Below are 19,963 nucleotides of genomic sequence, written 5' to 3' on the forward strand. Positions count from 1 at the left end.
TTTGATCTGGACACTGCCACTCACACACACAGGAAACCCCGATCAGGGAAGCCATTGGCTTGTGTAATACGGCATTCTTAAAGCGACCGGTTAAGCTTGCTTGAAGTGTGCAATACTGGACGTTCTTGTTTGTGCGGAGGCCCCTAGTGGCCACCGTTGGGAACAACAACAACAATCCTTGAGTCGTTTGCCTCCCCACTCGGAGGCATCTCTTCTCAAAGCATTCTTTTGTTCTATTTTTTTATTTTATGTATTTGGTTTTAAACCACTGACAAGCTATTTGGTACTTTATATATTTGCAAATCGCTTTGAGACTTTTTTTTTTGTAGAAAGTGATACATAAATGCAATATTATGACTTTTGAGGAACCAGCCTGATGCAGCAAAACTCAACTAAGAAGCTTGTCACAATTTCCATAGAGTGGTATATGCGTGTTTAGTCTTCTGCAGCAAAGCACAACAAATGAGTATTGTGTTGTGCGGCGTAAGCTTCAGGTGAAATAAAATAAAATATGCATTATGGCACGACACAAGATGATGTGTTCGCAGTTGACAGCTATATTAATGTACAAAAACTAAGCACAATGTACCTTCACAACATCAATGATAAAAGAAAATCAGATTGGTAATGCTGGGTTCATTCACCTACATTGGGAGAGGAAACCAATGCCTCTATTCTGACCCAAATTAATGGAACTGAACTTCTAGGTGAATTGTAATCAAGCACATTCACATCTGAGTCTCCCTTTGAAATCCCTTTGTTCAAGTAGCATCATCAGTAGCAAGATGATGCAGTGAACAGAAGTGTTAAACTTATTTGAGTGTGTGGATTATTATTTTTAAACAATCAAGGTGTATATACATCTTATGAAATAAAATAAGTGAGTTTTATCACACACTGTGATAAATGTAACAAGTAATATTCAATCACTTAAAAACCTTGAAAAACAATGTGATAATAATAAATGCACATCAGGATCCTTCCCACAGGGCAGCTGATGCTAGATCACCCTGTAGGGAGGCAGAGAGAGGAAAGCTCAGCCATGGCAGGACCTGAGATGATTTTACTCCTACCAGTTCTGTTCCAACTAGGCAATGACTCAGTTCTGGGGCAGAGGTTGGGGTAAACTCCCCCCACAACCAGCAACAGACTGAGGCAAGAAACATGACAGCACCAGTCAGAAGTGAGAAGAGTAAAATTTAAAACGGCAGTCAGGCAGAGCTCTAAGCATTTAACCTCAGCGTTTTGCACTTGGAAAGACATATTTTTAAAAGATGCTGCGAAGCTTCCTGGACCACCTTAAGCAAAGGCGGATGCAGTCAAAGTGCTTGTGCGCCATTGGTTCACGCTTGGTTTCCATTCAGCTTCTGGAAGAAAAGGCAGCTTCAGAGAACCTGTCTGTGATTGGCATACTTTTAAGCCACCAAAAGTGACAGGCAAAACGACTGGAGGAGAAAAACAGACTGGGCTCTCCAGTTGCCTAGGCAACAGAGTGTAAACTTCCCCAGGATTCTCCCCTGAGAGCCAGCCAGGTAAGGAGTAACAGGTCCCAGCCTGCTTTGTCTTTAGGAATGAGCCAGTCCATGCAGATGATGCATTAGGGCTTTTTAAAAAGTAAAAAATGTATTTATTGTGCCACCGCATAACAAGTTACATTCCAGGCTGTCTGATCTGGTTGGGTGTCACACAAAACAATAACCTCCTTGTTGCTGTGGCCTGGAAGTATTGTGGGCTAGATGTGTCAGAGGGTACAGCCCAGAGCCAGGGAAACCCAGGCATGGGGGCCACATGTGGCCCTCCAAGGCTCTCTACCTGGTCTTCAGGTCTCTGCCCAGGCCACACCCCCTCCTCAGTCTCATCCCTTGCTGGCCTTGCCTTGTACTTCCTTAAGTGTTTTTGTCTGTTGAAAACCAGTGTGGCATAGTGGTTAGAGCGTCAGACTAGGACCTGGGAGGCCAGGGATTCAAATCAACACTTGCCATGAAGCTCACTAGGTCATTTTGGGCCAGTCACTGTCTCTCAGCTTCAAAAGGTTGTTGTGAGGATCAAATGAGGAGGGGGAGAACCACATACGCCACCTTCATATGCCCATGGATTCAGGGCAGACAAATGAAAGATCTTGACAAAGTAAAAGCATGGAATTTGCTCCCAAGCGTGATAAGTGATGGCCAACATCTTGGATAGCTTTAAAAGATTCTTCGACAAATTCATGGAGGATAGGCTATCAATAGTACCAATATTTTTCTTAATTAACAATAACTGATCAGTCATGTAACCAGTGTTGCAACTCTGTCTGTAAGTACCACAAATTCTCTTTTGGTTATGTCATATTATTTAGCTTTTAATGCCTAGAAAAATCTTCCTGATTCGAATTTATATGTTAATGTTTCAGAAACAAGATGGCAAAGCTGATGAGAAGGGAAGTCACCTAGCTTGCAGTAGTGGTGTGACATGGACAATATCTTTGATACGTATCAACTGAATAGAAAAAGCAAAAAGGCTATCTCCCCTGTACTTGAGGCTAAAGGTATTGGATGGAGTCTGAACCATGAATGATGATGATGATTTTATTTGTACCCCACCCATCTGACTGGGTTGCCCCAGCCACTCTGGGCAGCTTCCAACATACAGAAAAACATAATAAAGCATTACACATTAAAAAGCTTCCCTATACAGGGCTGACCTCAGGTATCTTCTGAAGATGTGATGGTATGAATCAGGAAGGGGGGTTGCAATCTTGAAAGACGTTCTTTGTCATAGGTAGAGAATCTCAGGCCTGGTGATCAAATGTGGCCCTCCAGTCCTCTCTACCTGGCTCTCAGAACTCTCCACAGGCCACACCCCTACTCTATAGGCCACACCTACACCTACAGGCCACACCCCTACTTCACAGGCCACATTCCTTATTGGCCCTGCTTCATGCTCTGAGTGCTTGCTTGAATGGGGGGCAGAGAGGGGTGTGTGAGTGTCTGTACAAAGATAATATTTGTATCCATTGCTCTGTCTGCTTTTGCCACTGGCAGTGCCCACCAGTAGCATGTGGCCCTGGGGCTGAAACAGGCTCTCCATCCTTGCTTGAGTGGCTTCCATCCACCATCCTTTAGTGAATGGAGGACCAGGCATGGTGGTGACTGGGCATAGGGATGCAACATGGCACAAGAGTCTTTATGCTTTACCTGCTGTTGGTGTTTAGAGTTTCCACTTCTTTTATTTCAAAGCTGCTGGGGCCTCTGCTGTTGGTGCCAAAGGACCAGGCAGGAGAAGGAATCTTCATGAAAGTATGCCACACTTGTAAAGGCATTTTTGATAGTTCCTTTTCTATTACTATCAACTGTCTCTAGTCACTATTTCTCTCTGCATTTGTGTTGCATGATTTTTTTATTGACTTCTTTTTCTAGGCCTGAGCTGTTGCTCCATTCCTTTCAAATTCCAAACCACAGTGATCTCCAATTCCGAACGAAAGGGCTTTAACTCTCAGACCAAGAGATTTCAGTATCCTGAGGTGAGAAACCATATTTTACTAAGTCTGTTCACCTGTTTTTCTCTTAGTAGGGCAGAACCAGGGAGTTCATCTGGGTTCAAATGCACCAGATTAGTTAATCCAGCCACATGGTGTCTCTAGGCCTACCTATACTATAGGGTTGCCATACACCTGGAATTTCCCGGACATAGCCGGGAATCGACTGTCGGAAACAACTTTTTGAAATATGGCAACCCTACTATACCATCTATTTATCATTCCATTTATATTCTATATTTCCTCCAAAGAACTCAAGGAGTCATACATGGTTCTCCCTCTCCTTCGTTTATCCTCACATTAACCCTGTGAAGTAGGTAAGGGCAGTGGAGACAGTGACTGATCCAAGGCCACATAGTGAGCTTAATGGCTGAGTGCAACGAAAGCAGGACAAAAAATAAACCTGGAAAATCTGTGATATAGAAAATCACAACATACAGGGTCATGGGAGATGAAATGATCCTATGTAAAGGCCTTGGGGGCAACACTGAAAAGGGAAATTTGCGTCTCTCTGTTATGACCCACTTTGACCAGTAGGCGGAAGCAGAACTTCATAGATGGGGAGTGCTAAATCCTTCAGGGGCACTTTGGTTCAAGGAAAAACGATATACAGTATGGAGTAAGTGTGCAAATGACACCTTTTAGCCCGTTTGCTTTTTGGAAATGCACATTTTCACACCACTGCTCCCATAGAGATTTACCTTAAAAAAAAAAGTCACATCTCATGCCATCACGGTTCTTATTGGCCCATCTTGGGGCTAAGCATGCTTCCAGGCAGGTGTTTATTGTAGGATTGGTATTACTAATGTCATGCATGAAATTTTTGGCAGTGTCCACACAACATCAGCATCAAAATGTTAGTTTGTTTTTTTTATCTCCCTCTCCCTGCCCACAATTTAATCTAGATTTATCCTTTCTGTGGAAAATCTGAAAAGGTTTGGGAAAGAAATGTTTCCAAGAACCTGTTTGCAATATCTGAATAACTTTTTTGCAATATTAATCCCCTGACTGGGAGCTCCAGTATCCACAGTGTGCAACATGGGGCCTGTTGTGCCTTTGGTCAACTGCTGGTGTTAGCAACAGACCCTCTCCCTTTCCTCCTGGGTCCTGCACAATCTTCCTCCAGGTACTGCCTGGGACCCAAACTGCTCTCAGTTCCTCCCCTTTCTCCCTTCTCCATTGAGAACTATGCTACCTCTCAGACCTCCCTTCCAATCGCCAATACATAACAAGCATCTCATCTTTGCAAATTTATCTTCCACGCCACCGGCAAGCCAACCTGTTGCTAAATTCTCAGAGTAGAAGCCAGAAGGGGCAACGCTTGAACCGTCTTCACAGTATGCTCCTTTCTCTTCCTGAGAATTTCCCCCTTCATACCATAATTCCAGCAGGCAATGAGCCAAGCCACGAGGAATACAAAAGGTTTGGCATACTCTTGATTATCCCTAGAGAACATTTGCTTCTTCACATGTAAGGGGGAGTGTTGCATGCATCCCACCCTTTTGGGGGACTTTTGCAAGAAAGCCAAAGTTGTGTAGAAAAGTCAGTAGCTGCTGGAAAGCGTGGAGTAGACTTATTGCTGCGGGGCAGGGGGAATTGGGTGAGCAAGGAAAGTCAGTGGGTTGGTTTGCATGACAAACTATGGGTGCCTCCAGACTGCCACTATTTCCCAGGAGGGATTCAAGCATATACTGTAATGTAAATTTGGGTTTGTGCACTTAATGTGGATTAAAACACTCTGGCACTGTAGTACAACAAATCTACTAAAAAGCAAACAAACTCAGGACTATTTGTGGTTCGGAAAGTGAACTATAAATGCACTGGAAAGTGTGGGATGAACAAAGATTAACGGGTAGACTTATAAGCATCCCACAAGCAAATCAGGATGAATGCTCATTGTCATATACAGTAACCTCCCAACATACAAATCAGAATGAACGCTCAATAAAGAGTAGACACAGTATTATAACCTCCGAGTAGACATTGTGCAAGCAAACCAGGAAGTGTGTCCTAAGGCTTGCCGAGGCTGTGCTGAGCTCCTGGAGAGCAGTGCCCTTGAAGGGGCCAGGCATCTCCACCCCACTGTGGCTGTGACCCAGAGCAGTTCCACAGAGCTAAGCAACAGCATCTGGATGTGCTTCACTATGTTAGGCTATAGATGCTGAACTGATGAGAAGATGCCATGGCATCTCTCTGCCTGACCTGCTGCCCTTGCTAAGCCTCTTGCCACACTGATACCTACCTTCACTTACATACATCATCATCATACAAACATCCCACTCCATAGCAACAAGGAGCTTGGCAAGCGCTCTAACTTAAAAAAACCAAAACCCTTTATCATCCCAGTTCATTAAAAACCTGAAAGGTACACTTTTACTGACGCCAAAAAGACGTCAGTGAAGGAGCCAGATAGAAGGAGCCTCACTGGGCAGAGTGTTCCACAGGCAGTGAGCCACAATCGAAAAGGCCCTCTCCCTTGTCATCACCCTTCAACCTGCCCTCAAAGAAGGGACCCAGAGAAGGGCGTCAGATGAGGTTCTAAGAGTCTGAGTAGGTTCATTTCAAGCCCTTACTTAATTGTTCCAAACTAATATTAGTCCCAGGGACGTGGGTGGGGCTGTGGTCTAAACCACAGAGCCTAGGGCTTGCCGATCAGAAGGTCGGTGGTTTGAATCCCTGCGACGGGATGAGCTCCCGTTGTTCAGTCCCTGCTCCTGCCAACCTAGCAGTTCGAAAGCACATCAAAGTGGAAGTAGATAAATAGGTAACGCTCCGGTGGGAAGGTTAACAGCATTTCTGTGTGCTGCTCTGGTTCACCAAAAGCGGCTTAGTCATGCTGGCCACATGACCCGGAAGCTGTGTGCCAGCTTCCTCGGCCAGTAAAGCGAGATGAGCATAGCAACCCCAGAGTCGACCGCAACTGTACTTAATGGTCAGGGGTCCCTTTACCTTTTAATATTAGTTCCAGTAGGGGGCCTAATTTGGCCTGCAATGCCATTCTCCCTGAACAACGCTCACCTGCCCCAAAGGGGTGGGGCAAATAATTCTATGGCTGCAAAAGGAATAACAAGGAGCCTTTAAATGCCTAGATTGTAGCTGATTCAAGTGGGGGTTGGACTTACCAGCTGGTTGGAGCCAACTTCAAGGCCTACTTTAATTGGCTGGGATCTTCCTCTGCAGTGCGGATTGAACTCAGGGTTTTCTGCAAAGGCAAAATGGATTACCTGATGTCATGGTGATGTCAGGTGATTGATGGATGGCATGCTAAAGTGGCCCAGAGCAGAAGCTCAGAATATGTCCCGCAGAAAAAATTTCCCACTCCACTTTAAGACTCTGCTTGACAACTTCACTGTCTTGCTTGACCCCAAAACCACCAGCTCTGGCCTATCAGGGGATAAACTCAGCTTCTAACAAAGCCCTGTTTGTCATCCATTGCAGATTGAAAGTGGCATCTTAAGACAGCGGGCTCATTTTTGTTTTATTTCATTCTATAAATAGAAAAAAACCACCCAGTACTCACTTCTGGAATGAAAGAAAAGTCGTTCTGGAAGGAGAGTTGAGTCAGGGAGGGGTGCGGCACTTTGAAATAATACACTCTGCCCACATGCTGAAATAATTCAGGCCAAATCAGATGTACAGGTGGGATTAGACATGCAATGGATTTGAGCTCCCCAGGTCTCTCTCTATGTTGCTGAGCAGACACCAGGGAAACTTAATCCTCCATTTTCGACCCGTTTTGCCATGCAACTTGAGACTCCCCATTAAAATGAGATTATTTTGATTTTGAAACAAGCAGAGAAGAGGCTTCTTAGTGTACAGTGACAATTGACAAAAACCAGCAAAACATTTGAGAGGCTTAGCGTATGGGAGGGTAAGTGCTGAATCCACATTATAATGCCATTGTGTGCTTCTCCACCCATGAGGTGACACACATGTCGCACATATTCCCTCTGTTGCTGCCTGGAGGAACAATGCATGCCCTCACTTTGACACTAAGTGCACGTCAGATTCCTAAGTAGGGCCAGATTCAAGAAATATCCAGCAGTTAACTGACTTAAAGCAGTGGATTAAAACTGCATATATTTGACGCGTTGACCTATGGTTAAAAGCCTCATTTGTCTTCAAATTATGTCCTGATTATTATTATTGTTGTTGGTTTATTTATCACCCTTTATACAACTGTTTCAAGGCAATGTACAATAATGTATAATAATAAAAATTAAACATGTAAACACAAAGAAACAGTACCTACATGTAAAATAAAAGAGACCTGGGAAACCACGTCAGAAGAAAAATGCCCTCAGCTGTTTTCTGGAAAGTGCAGGTAGCAGGAGCCTGTCATATCTCTTTTATCTCTTATGTATGAAAGCAGGCACCATCTTGGAGAAGACAGCTTCTTCACGGCAGACCCAAGACATGTTGCTTGAGGCAAAGGACATGGTGGCCTCCTGTCCCAGTTCCACTGCCAGAAGCCAACTAGACGGGCAGCCAAATCTTACTTTTAACACCAGTGATCCTCCACCACACCTGAGGCAGCAAGCCAGATTAGGGGGCCCAGAAGAGGCCACATGGCAACAGAGAAGGGAAAACTGGGGGTTCAGAAGAAACGTTTATTTGTTATTTATTTATTACGCCATGAAATTTATATACTGCTTGACTGTAAAAAACCTCAGACAAGGGGCTGCTGCTACTGGCTACCCTTCAGCCCAACTATTTGTGTACACAGGTACATAGAGTGAATGTAATGTGTGAACACAGATGCTTAAAAAATATCAGACGCCATATTCTATGGTTTTTCAGAATGCCTGCAGAACCCTGCAAAGTTGAAGGTCCACTAGACTTGCCCATCTTGGCAATTGCTCTAGTACTTCTGCCCTAATTTCACCAATCACCAAAGCTTAAAACATATTTGTTTTAAGCATTTGCTGGTTTTATCTGCATACCAGCAACCAGTGTGCCATGGCACCCTGGGGTGCCTTGAATGATGGTCAGGGGTGCCGCGGGCAACGCTGGCCTCTGTCCTTCTTTTCTTCCCTACTCTGATGCCCTCACACATCTCTGCCTCCCAAAGGCTTGTACAGCTGTTTGTTGCAGCAGCCCTGGCTACTAGCTCCGCAGGCAAATAGTGCCTCTGGGCTGGCATGGGGTCTGGTTGCCAGGAGCTGATGTGGCTTCAGAGTAAGCAAGCAAGCAGATGAGGGAGCCCAGCCAGCCAGTCCACTAGCCCTTGGCTGGACAGACAAGTCCCAGGCCCCTGTGGTAAGGTTACCAGATGTCCCCGTTTCTTGGGGACAGTCCCCGGATTTACAAATCAGTCCCCATACAAAATCCATTGAAGTTGAAAAGTGTTCCCGGATTCATTGATTTTTTTTTAGAAACCTTACCCCGTGGGGCAGTGTGAGGAGGCACCTCTCAGCTCAGAGACCAGGGGTGGCTGCCCAGAGAACTCCTAAGGAGAGTGGAGAGGAGAGAGGCTGAGGGAACTCTCCACAAGGGAGAGTGTTCACAAAAGGGTGAGAGGCTGCCGGCTCTGCAGGCAACAGGTGACATAACTGGGCTCCTGAGTCCCACAGGGTGCTGCAGAAAGAATGTAGTTGGTCAAGGGAGCCATGTACTCAAAACAGTTGAAAACCTCTGCTGTATACTGTTTTACATTATTTTATGTGAAATACTATTTTGGTTAAGCAGTTAATATTTCTTTTCTAAACAAATAAACACTGAGCACTGGCAAAAATAAACCCTGTTGCAGCAGACTCTGCCCTGTCATGATTATGCACTGTGTTCCTTCCCAGAATGAAAATCCAGGTCCAGGATTCTATGATGTAATCGATCAATCAACACTTCTCAACAATGTCTCCCAGTCCCGGAAAGGAACCTGTTTTTTCCCTTCCTTGGTAAGGTTTATACATATTTATGAACGACAGGAAGAAAAAAAAGGCCAGCGTCGAGAAGTTCTTTGAAGCCATTGTCAGTCTTACTGCCAGTGAAGCTTTTAAAATGCTCACACACCTTAGTTTTCCTTTTCTATACTGTTTATGAGCTATAGTAATAATGACGAGTTTACTGTTGTCAGGAATAGACCTGCGATAGCCTGATAAACATTAAGTCATCCACCCAGAAATTGCTGTAATTAAACCTGGATTCCATCCTCCAGTTTATGCTTGGAAGCAAATTCTTTAGAAATTAATGGGACATAATTCATTCAGCAAAGTGTGTTTAGGTAGGTGTTTGTTCCTCCTCTGTTGGACAACTGCCTCTGAGAGATCAAATATGTATACTTATTTGCACAGACAACACTCATTCTCAAAACCCAAACACTTTGGCCATAGGCAGGGTTGATTTGGGGGGCCATGTGTATTCACTAAGGTCAAAATCCCATAAAGTCTATGTAGGTGGCCCCCACATGGCTCAGGTGAGTGGCTCAGAACTACTGGAAGCTATTTAAAGGCAGTGTTTGGTTTTATGACAAGTTCTTATTTTATTCTCTGGTTTATTTTTATATACACTGCTTAGAAGTGCCACTGATTAAGTGGTATAATGGCCTCAAATAAATAAACAATGTCTACTTCTGTTGTGGCAACAACAGTAAATGAAAAGAGCTATCTATCAATCTATTGCAGCAGAAACTGCAGTTGGTTCAGAATACAGCAACCAGATTGCTTTATGATATTAGCCCAGCAGGGAACATATAACACCAATCTTGCATGATCTTCATTCATCAGTTGTTTGCTTACAAGCTAAATTCAAGTTGCTGATGCTTACCTTTAAAGTCTTTTGTGGCCTATGCCTGGGATGCCTGAGGTCTTTTTCCATATATGCCTTTCCCCAATCACTAAGATCCAGCACTGGAAATACTTTGCAAATCCATTATCTATTTAGATGGTGGCCAATTCACAACAGACCTTCTCAACCGTAGTGTTGACCAGGCATCCTGAAACTTGGCCCGCCAGATGTTTTGGGACTACAACTCCCACCATCCCTAGCTAACAGGACCAGTGGCCAGGGATGGTGGGAATTGTAGTCCCAAAACATTTGGAGGGCCAAGTTTGGGGATGCCTGGTGTTGACTCTGGCCCATTTAAATGTATCATAAAGCCCTACACTTTCTGGCTTTGTGTATTTTACTGGTTGCTGCACAGTATTTTCCTGCTTTGTTTTATTTATAAAATATATATTTTTGCATGGTGTTTTTTTTAATTGCTGTTCCTCACGTTAAAGCTGATGACTCTCAGAGCTGGTTTTCAAGTTTTTGAATAAAATTATATTTGTGAACTTACTTCCCCGTTCTCCTTGTGGAGAGAGTCTTGGGCACAGATAGACACATTGTCAGAGGCATTATGACACTGAATGCCAGTTGCTGGGAATCCCAGGTGGGGAGAGTGCAGTTGTGCATTTTTATTATCTCAACAAGCCTTACAACAAGCCTGTGAAGAAGGCCTGTATCCCCAGGGCCGTTGTTAGCAGATGTGGCGCCGGGGTGCAAATATCTGCCCAGCGCCCCCAAATTACCACGGATAGTGGGGGGAGAACTGCGTACTGCCAGCCATGGGGGGGCCCGCAACCCTCCCCCATGCTGCTGCGGGAGCGCAATCCCCGCAGAGGCTTCGGAAGGAAGCTGTATGTCTGCCAGCCATATGGCTGATAGGGCACAGCTGGTGGGTGTGCAGGGAAAGGGAAAGCCGCCGGCAAAGCCGCCGGCAAAGCCGCGCAGCTCCCCACTCGCTGGGGCGCCCCTGAGGTGTCCTGGCGCAACGCACCACTAAGCCTTATGGGACAGACGGCTCTGTATATCCCCATACTACACGTGAGGGGCTGTGGTATGATTTAAACCAGCGGCTTCCCCAGCTTGTACCTCATGCTTTAAACCCATTCAGTACAGTGGTACCTTGGGTTAAGTACTTAATTCATTCCAGAGGTCTGTTCTTAACCTGAAACTGTTCTTAACCTGAAGCACCACTTTAGCTAATGGGGCCTCCTGCTGCCGCCGCACTGCCGGAGCTCGATTTCTGTTCTTATCCTGAAGCAAAGTTCTTAACCTGAAGCACTATTTCTGGGTTAGCGGAGTGTGTAACCTGAAGCGTATGTAACCTGAGGTACCACTGTATATCATTTTGTTTACATTTTGAGAGCACTTTACCTCAGTTTAACATGGTCAATATTCTTATGAATGTGCTGACAACTCAAATTTACCTCACCACAGAGATGATATGTTCAATCTTTGACACAGATGTGGTAAATATAAGCTGTCACCCAAATAGGACATTATTACTCATACTCCTAAGAAAAAGTGACTACATGAAAATGATGGGAGAAATCAGGCTCTGATTATTATACTACATCAGATAGAAGCATAGGAGTTGGCTCTAACTGGGTGGGAATTTCTTGTTAAGATGCCGATCTGGTGATTACCGTAATGGGTGTAGGCCAAGGATAGCCAATCTGTGACTAGGGAGCTGCAGAAAACCCCCGAGCACTTCAAGGGTGTATCTTGGGCAATTCAAGAAAGAGACAGATTAATACCAAGACTCTCTTTTGGATCCTTCCCTTCCTCTCCCCCCCTGCTTTATGATTGAAATGGGAAGGAGAAGAAGTGGGAGAAAATGGTGGCAGCAGTGCAAGACTGGGTGGTGGAGATTCCAGGCTGAGAATCAATGGAATTTATGGGCCATATTGGAAATAATAATAATAATAATAATTTATTATTTATACCCCACCCATCTGGCTGAGTTTCCCCAGCCACTCTGGGCGGCTCCCAATCAGTGTTAAAAACAGTACAGCGTTACATATTAAAAACTTCCCTGAACAGGGCTGCCTTAAGATGTCTTCTGAATGTCAGGTAATTACTTATCTCTTTGACATCTGATGGGAGGGCGTTCCACAGGGCGGGCGCCACTACCGAGAAGGCCCTCTGTCTGGTTCCCTGTAGCCTCACTTCTCGCAATGAGGGAACCGCCAGAAGGCCCTCGGCGCTGGATCTCAGTGTCCGGGCTGAACGATGGGGGTGGAGACGCTCCTTCAGGTATACAGGACCGAGGCCGTTTAGGGCTTTAAAGGTCAGCACCAACACTTTGAATCGTGCTCGGAAACGTACTGGGAGCCAATGCAGATCTCTCAGAACCGGTGTTATGTGGTCCCGGCGGCCACTCCCAGTCACCAGTCTAGCTGCCGCATTCTGGATTAATTGCAGTTTCCGGGTCACCTTCAAAGGTAGCCCCACGTAGAGCGCGTTGCAGTAGTCCAAGCGTGAGATAACTAGAGCATGCACCACTCTGGCGAGACAGTTCGCGGGCAGGTAGGGTCTTAGCCTGCGTACCAGGTGGAGCTGGTAGACAGCTGCCCTGGACACAGAGTTAACCTGCGCCTCCATGGACAGCTGTGAGTCCAAAATGACTCCCAGGCTGCGCACCTGGTCCTTCAGGGGCACAGTTACCCCATTCAAGACCAGGGAATCTCCCACACCAACCCGCTCCCTGTCCCCCAAAAACAGTACTTCTGTCTTGTCAGGATTCAACCTCAATCTGTTAGCCGCCATCCATCCTCCAACCGCCTCCAGGCACTCACACAGGACCTTCACCGCCTTCACTGGTTCTGATTTAAAGGAGAGGTAGAGCTGGGTGTCATCTGCATACTGATGAACACCCAGTCCAAACCCCCTAATGATCTCTCCCAGCGGCTTCATATAGATATTAAAAAGCATGGGGGAGAGGACAGAACCCTGAGGCACCCCACAAGTGAGAGCCCAGGGGTCTGAACACTCATCCCCCCCCACCACTTTCTGGACACGGCCCAGGAGGAAGGAGCGGAACCACTGTATGACAGTGCCCCCAGCTCCCAGCCCCTCTAGACGGTCCAGAAGGATGTTATGATCGATGGTGTCAAAGGCCGCTGAGAGATCCAGCAGAACTAGGAAACAGCTCTCACCTTTGTCCCTAGCCCGCCGGAGATCATCAACCAGCGCGACCAAGGCAGTTTCAGTCCCATGGTGAGGCCTGAATCCTGATTGGAAGGGATCCAAATGGTCCGTTTCCTCCAGGTGTGCTTGGAGTTGTTCAGCAACCACCCGCTCAATCACCTTGCCCAAGAATGGCAGATTTGAGACTGGGCGATAGTTGACCAAATTGGCCGGGTCTAAAGATGTTTTTTTAAGAAGCGGTTTAATGACCGCCTCTTTCAGCGGGTCTGGGAAGGCTCCCTCACAGAGGGAAGCATTCACCACCCCGCAGAGCCCATCGCCCAGCCCTTCCCGGCTTGCTTTTATCAGCCAGGATGGGCAAGGATCAAGGAGACAGGTGGTCGGTTTCACTTGTCCAAGCAGCCTGTCCACATCCTCGGAGGTAACAGATTGGAATTGATCCCATGTAACAGGACCAGACAGAACTCTAGCACTCTCCCGCCCTGGCCCTGCTCCCACGGTGGAGTCTACCTCCTTCTGAATCTGAGCGATTTTATCTGCAAAAAACTTTGCAAAAGCATTGCAGGAGATCTTGGGGTCCCTACCAGGCCCCGGTGGTACAGGTGGTTCCGATAGATTGCGAACCACCTGAAAAAGTCTCCTGCTGCTGTTTTCTGCAGATGCAATGGAGGCGGCGAAGAAGGCCCTCTTCGCCGTCGCCATTGCCACTTGGTAGGCTCGACGTTGAGCTCTAACCCGTGTCCGGTCTGATTCAGAATGAGTTTTCCGCCACCGGCGCTCTAGCCGTCTCAACGATTGTTTCATCACCCTCAGCTCCGGGGAAAACCACGGGGCTGTCCGGGCTCCATGCAATCGGAGAGGGCGCTTCGGAGCCAGACAGTCAATAGCCCTGGTTAACTCCGCATTCCAGCGTGCCACCAGGGAATCAGCTGAAAGGCCATCAACTTGGGATAAAGCATCCCCTACCACTCTCTGGAAGCCAATTGGATCCATTAAGTGGCGGGGGCGGACCATCCGAATCGGTCCCACCTCCCTGCAGAGGGGAAGGGTTGCAGAGAAGTCCAGTTGCACCAGGAAGTGATCTGACCATGGCACTTCTTTTGTTTCGCTAAAGCTCTAAAGCTTTTCCTAAAGGATAGTTAAGATGCTTTTACAAATTTAATTTATCAAATATTGATTTCATTTGGAGTGAACATCATATAAAATACAGACGGGTTTGGCAATGTAGTGGAGGTAATGACACTTTTTCAGGCAAGAAGATGTCACCTTCAAGAACAACCTATCTAGGATGTTTTTCACCATAGCAGATGGTCTTTCATGACCACCATACAGTGGTACCTTGGGTTAAGAACATAATTCATTCTGGAGGTCCATTCTTAAGCTGAAACTGTTCTTAACCCCACTTTAGCTAATGTGGCCTCCCGCCGCTGCCGCGTGATTTCTGTTCTCATCCTGAAGCAAAGTTCTTAACCCAAGGTACTATTTCTGGGTTAGCAGAATCTGTAACCTGAAGTGTCTGTAACCTGAAGCATCTGTAACCCGAGGTACCACTGTATTTCCAATATGGCAGCTAGCTCCTAGAATGGTTGGCTTTCTAGTGTTCATTTGCTTCCAATATTTATATACCATTTTCAACAACTTTTTCTCAAAGAGCTTTATGCATGTCAACAATATTTTCAGAGCAGGTTGCAAACCCAACAGCATCTAATGCCTGAAAAATATGAAAAATGATGTGGCTGTTTAAGGACCGTCTCTACATTCCCAAGTCATCCCATCTCACCTCCCCCCCCACCCCGGATTACCAACAGTGTAAACCAAATTCCATTTCTTTCCTTTTCAGGATACACGTATCGCTCGCCAGAGAATCCACAACTATCCTGCTGCAAATGCCTACAACCTCCCACCTACCCTGATTTCCAAGCGAGACTTTAGCCTGGGGTATTCCAGTATGTTTCAGCAACCAATTGCCAGGAAGATTTCAAAAAGATCCACTCCAGCCCCCAACCAATATAATGTAAGATGATCTAGAGATTGGAAAAGGGTAGGTCAGCGGTACAGATTAATACATTTTTTAATGGGTAGAGCTGCAGCTAATGGGGAACTGTCATGGTTCAGTGATGGAAGGCCCCAGGGTTGATCCCTGGCATTAACAGGTAAAGCTGCCAGTCAGTACAGGGAATACTAAGCTGAATGTACCAATAGTCTAATTTAGAATGCCAAAGTTTCATATATTCCACTTGGCAAAATAGAAAAAGATACTAAAGAGTATTTCTTGTTTTTCCCTGACGCTTTTCTCCCACTGATCATTCACACGTTTCCTTCAAAATCCGTTCATTTGTTCTGACCAGTGATCTTTCACAAAAAATAATTGCATGGACCCAAGAATATTCAGATGAACCTTGCTGTGGGATTTGCATCAGTAGCCACAAAATAAAAAATAAAGAGCAGCAGTTGTTTTAAAACAACTTGGACTAGGACCTGGGAGACCAGAGATCTAATCCCCACTTAGCCGTGAAGCTCACTAGGTGACCTTGAGCCAGTCACTCTCTTTCAGCTTCACAGTGTTATTGTGAGAATAAAATGGAGAGGAGAGGAGAGGGAAGAACTACTGTATTTTCTGGCGTATAAGACTACTTTTTAACCCAGGAAAATCTTCTCAAAAGTCAAGGGTCGTCTTATTTGCCGGCTACAGCAACAGCTCCTGCAGCAACTCCCCACTAAAGGATAAAACGACAGCAAATTAAATCAGAGGACACCAAGCTCTCTAGATGAAGCAGAAATATGCTTGAAAATTGGCCCCGGAAGCCCCCGGCCACTGGGAAGTGGAGCAGATTTCCGAGCTGGACTGGAGACTGGTTTTTTAAATTTTTATTTGGTGTGCGTTGGAAGAGGGGTAGACTTATACGGCGAGTATATCCCAAACTCTATATTTTAACTGGAAAAGTTGGGGGGGTCGTCTTATACGCCCAGTCATCTTATACGCCGGAAAATACGGTATGTACACCGCCTTGGTGGAAAGGTGGGATATAAATGTGCTAAATAAAAAGAGAAGCAAATGCTTGGTTGGCCTTTATGTGCCCTGTGAAACTCTTAGGCAACTGTCTGACTAGTAGTACCATTACTTCGTCAGCGTACAGGGAGTTAACACCAAGCACATTTCCTTTTGCCCCCTACTTTGCAGATCACTGTTACAGTCTGTCATCCACACCCAAATAAGAACATTAGGTTGTATTTAATACAGTTTAAATAGGACTTCTCCTGAGAAGAACGTTCCTGAGTTAATCGCTAACCCGTGATTTACACTAACCCATGAGATAATACACAGCATTTGGAGAAGCCAAACAGGAAATGATCCATTCACAAGGCAGACAGGCTGAATAATTTATGGCCACAGGGAAGGGAGGCTGATGGGAAGAAAGCAAGGGCCGAAGTTTACTGTCTGCACAGCAGGCTAATTTCACAAATATTTATTCATCTTTTCATTTATTTTAGCAGGTTTATAAACTGCTTCATGGCCAGAGGCTGCTAAAATAGTATACAAGATTAAAATGGGATCAAACACTAAACCCAATTTTTTAAAGCAAGAAAAGAATTTCTACAAAACTCTAAAAACAATAAAAATAATGTCTGTTGTTGTTGCTGCTGCTGCTGCTGCTGCTGCTGTTATATGCTTGATTCTCTTCCAGAATACTGTAAAACAACTGATTTTACAACTGAGTTGTATTTACAGGAGCCATTTCTATCAGCATGTGCTAAAGAGATATGTACCGGTATGTCATCGTGGGTGGGTAATCACTTGCTAGGCCAGGTGGCTTCTGAAATGTACTTTAGAGTAGCATCATTCATGCACCATTCACAAGCCACAGTTGACCCATGTGCTGGAATAGTTGAGGCTTGGTGACTGCATCGCAAATGTCCTTGCGTTGAAAGTAGGCAGACTTAAACACCAGTATTTATTTGGGTGTTGGTTTGTTTTTTAACTAAAGTGACTGCTGGAAAGTGAGTTCATTGCAAAACCCTTACTTTCATCCGCAGGTCTCGGTGGACCTCAGCAACAAAAGCCGCAACACTGGTGCCAAGTCAGTGTTTTCATCCAAAACTAAACGAGCACTGGCAATCGGTAGCAAGGAGCATGTGCCTTCTCCCTGTAAGCTGGGCTGGGGGAGCCTCTTTTGACCCAAAGGCCAAATTCAAATATGGTCAACCTCCCAAGGGCCACCATCCTAATGGTGGGCGGGGCCAAATGTGGGAGTGGGCAGGGCCAGATGTGGGCAGGACCCAAGATAAAGTAAGATAAAGTAAGATGCCAGTGCAGTAAATAAAAAAAAATTAAAGAAAAACAATGCCCTTCAGTGAAACAAATTAAAACAATCTACAATACCTTCTGAGTGTCCAGCTTTCTTCTCCTTTTCACCTCACCTCTTGTGAATAAAAGCCTCTCTGTCTGACAATCATGCCTTGCCACATCGCTTCTCAATTTATGATCCTCAACGCTCACAGCCAGTAATTCAGACCTCTCCCCCTTACAGTGCATGCAGTCATGGCATTTTGTCCTTTCAAAAGAACTTTTAAAAAATTATAGCACCAAAAGGCAGAGGGCCTTCTCGGTAGTGGCACCCGCCCTGTGGAACGCCCTCCCTCCCACCAGACGTCAAGGAAATAAACAACTATTTGACGTTTAGAGGACATCTGAAGGCAGCCCTGTTTAGGGAAGTTTTAATGTTTGATGTTTTATAATCTTTTTAATATTATGTTGGGAGCCACCCAGAGTGGCTGGGGAGGCCCAGCCAGATGGGTGGGGTATAAGTAATAAATTATTATTATTAATTATTATTATTATTATTAGAAATCAAATGCTTAGTGATAGGAAGAAGCAAAGTTGTTCCCCATTGCCAGCTTTCCAGGTGTATATGCCCAGATTTTACAAAAAGATATTACTTGCTCACCTGTTCACACATCATTTGTGACATATCAGTGACCTTAAAAGGGATGGGTGGGAAGAAACGACTTTCTTCCACTTTGCAAATGTTTTCCTACTAGAAAGCCTGGAGGTAATTTTTACTGTGCAGTCTATTTACAAACCTGAGCTTCAGGAAAGGGCAATCAAAATGATCGAGGGGTTGGAGAAACTCCTTTATTTAGTTTCGTTTTGTAAAATATATACACCACTTGATTATAAAACAACCCCTCAAAGCGGCTTGCAAAAAGATAACAATAAAATTATCGAGAAAAATTTACAGTAGTTAAAATACTAAGGTCAAAATTCACACCAACTTTCTAAGCATCTGGGTAGGCTTGTCTAAACAAGAATGTTTTTAGCAGGCACCGAAAACAATACATCGAAGACCCCTGCTTGATAACAATAGGCAGGGAGTTTCAAAGCGTAGCTGCTGCCCGAATGACTGAGTATTTACAAATGAGGAACAGGTATTATGTGGCTTCTGTAGCAGGGCCAATTCTGCCAATTGAAGCAGCCGAGTGGGCATATGTGGGGTAAGGTGGTCTTTTAGGTAAAATAGCCTTGTATATGGGCCTTATATACCAATAGCAATGCCTTGAACTTGACTCAGTAGCAAATCAGGACCCAGTGCAGATCTCTGAGCACAGGTGTACCATGCTGACAAGGCCTCAGTCCTTCCAGCAATTGTGCGGCAGCAGTCTGCACTAACTGCAGCTTCCGGATCAAGTGCGAGGGAAGCCCTACATAAGGAAAAATGGCTGCATTTGAGGCATTTTAGTTGAGAAAACAAGAGGCGACGTGATAGGAATATATAGAATTATGCATGGCATGAAGAAAGCGGATAGAGAAAAGTCCCTGCCTGCCCGAACGGTCATAATACTAGAATTTGTGGATATCTTAATGAAGCTGAATGTTGGAAGATTCGGGACAGATAAAAGGAAGTACCGTATTTTTCGTCCCATAGGACGCTCCGTCCCATAGGACGCACCTAGTTTTTTTGGGGGGAAATAAAGGAAAAAATTTTTTCCTTTATTTCCCCCCCAAAACCAGGTCGGGGAAACCAAACCTGGTCGGGGAACAGCGGTATGGCAGCGCTCCGCCTCCCCGCTGTCCCCCGAGCTTGTGGGGCTGGCCGACGTCTGCCCGAGGCGCGGGGCGCTCTGCTTCAGCGCGCCCCGCGCTCCGTGCAGCAGGCTGCTATCCGCAGCCTAGGGAGCCCTACGGGAACTCCCGCAGGGCTCCCCAGGCTGCGGATGTCTGCCTGGCGCGCGGGGTGCTCTGCTTCAGGGCGCCCGCGCGCCGGACTGCAGGCTGCTATCCGCAGCCTAGGGAGCCCTGTGGGAACTCCCGCAGGGCTCCCCAGGCTGCGGATGTCTGCCCGGCGCGCAGGGCGCTCTGCTTCAGGGCGCCTGCACGCCGGGCGGCAGGCTGCTATCCGCAGCCTAGGGAGCCCTGTGGGAACTCCCGCGGGTTCCCTAGGCTTGCTGATAGCTTCCTGAAGCCTGGAGAGCGAGAGGGGTCGGTGCGCACCGACCCCTCTCGCTCTCCAAGCTTCAGCGAAAGCCTGTATTCGC

The 19,963-nt window shown here is 45.9% G+C and overlaps 1 protein-coding gene across 1 annotated transcript in view; it reads left to right on the forward strand.

The window, feature by feature from the left end:
• The first annotated feature begins 1,412 nt into the window (after positions 1-1,412).
• STPG1 (sperm tail PG-rich repeat containing 1) overlaps positions 1,413-19,963 on the forward strand; it is a 30,105-nt gene continuing 11,554 nt past the window's right edge. The window contains exons 1-6 of the mRNA XM_053398773.1: positions 1,413-1,532; positions 2,393-2,527; positions 3,399-3,502; positions 9,310-9,411; positions 15,270-15,443; positions 17,465-17,576. Of these exons, the coding sequence (XP_053254748.1) occupies positions 2,452-2,527; positions 3,399-3,502; positions 9,310-9,411; positions 15,270-15,443; positions 17,465-17,576 (568 nt within the window). The 5' untranslated portion in view covers positions 1,413-1,532; positions 2,393-2,451. The remainder of the gene's footprint in view (positions 1,533-2,392; positions 2,528-3,398; positions 3,503-9,309; positions 9,412-15,269; positions 15,444-17,464; positions 17,577-19,963) is intronic.

This window comes from Podarcis raffonei, chromosome 8 (genome assembly GCF_027172205.1).
Source record: "Podarcis raffonei isolate rPodRaf1 chromosome 8, rPodRaf1.pri, whole genome shotgun sequence".
NCBI lineage: Eukaryota > Metazoa > Chordata > Lepidosauria > Squamata > Lacertidae > Podarcis > Podarcis raffonei.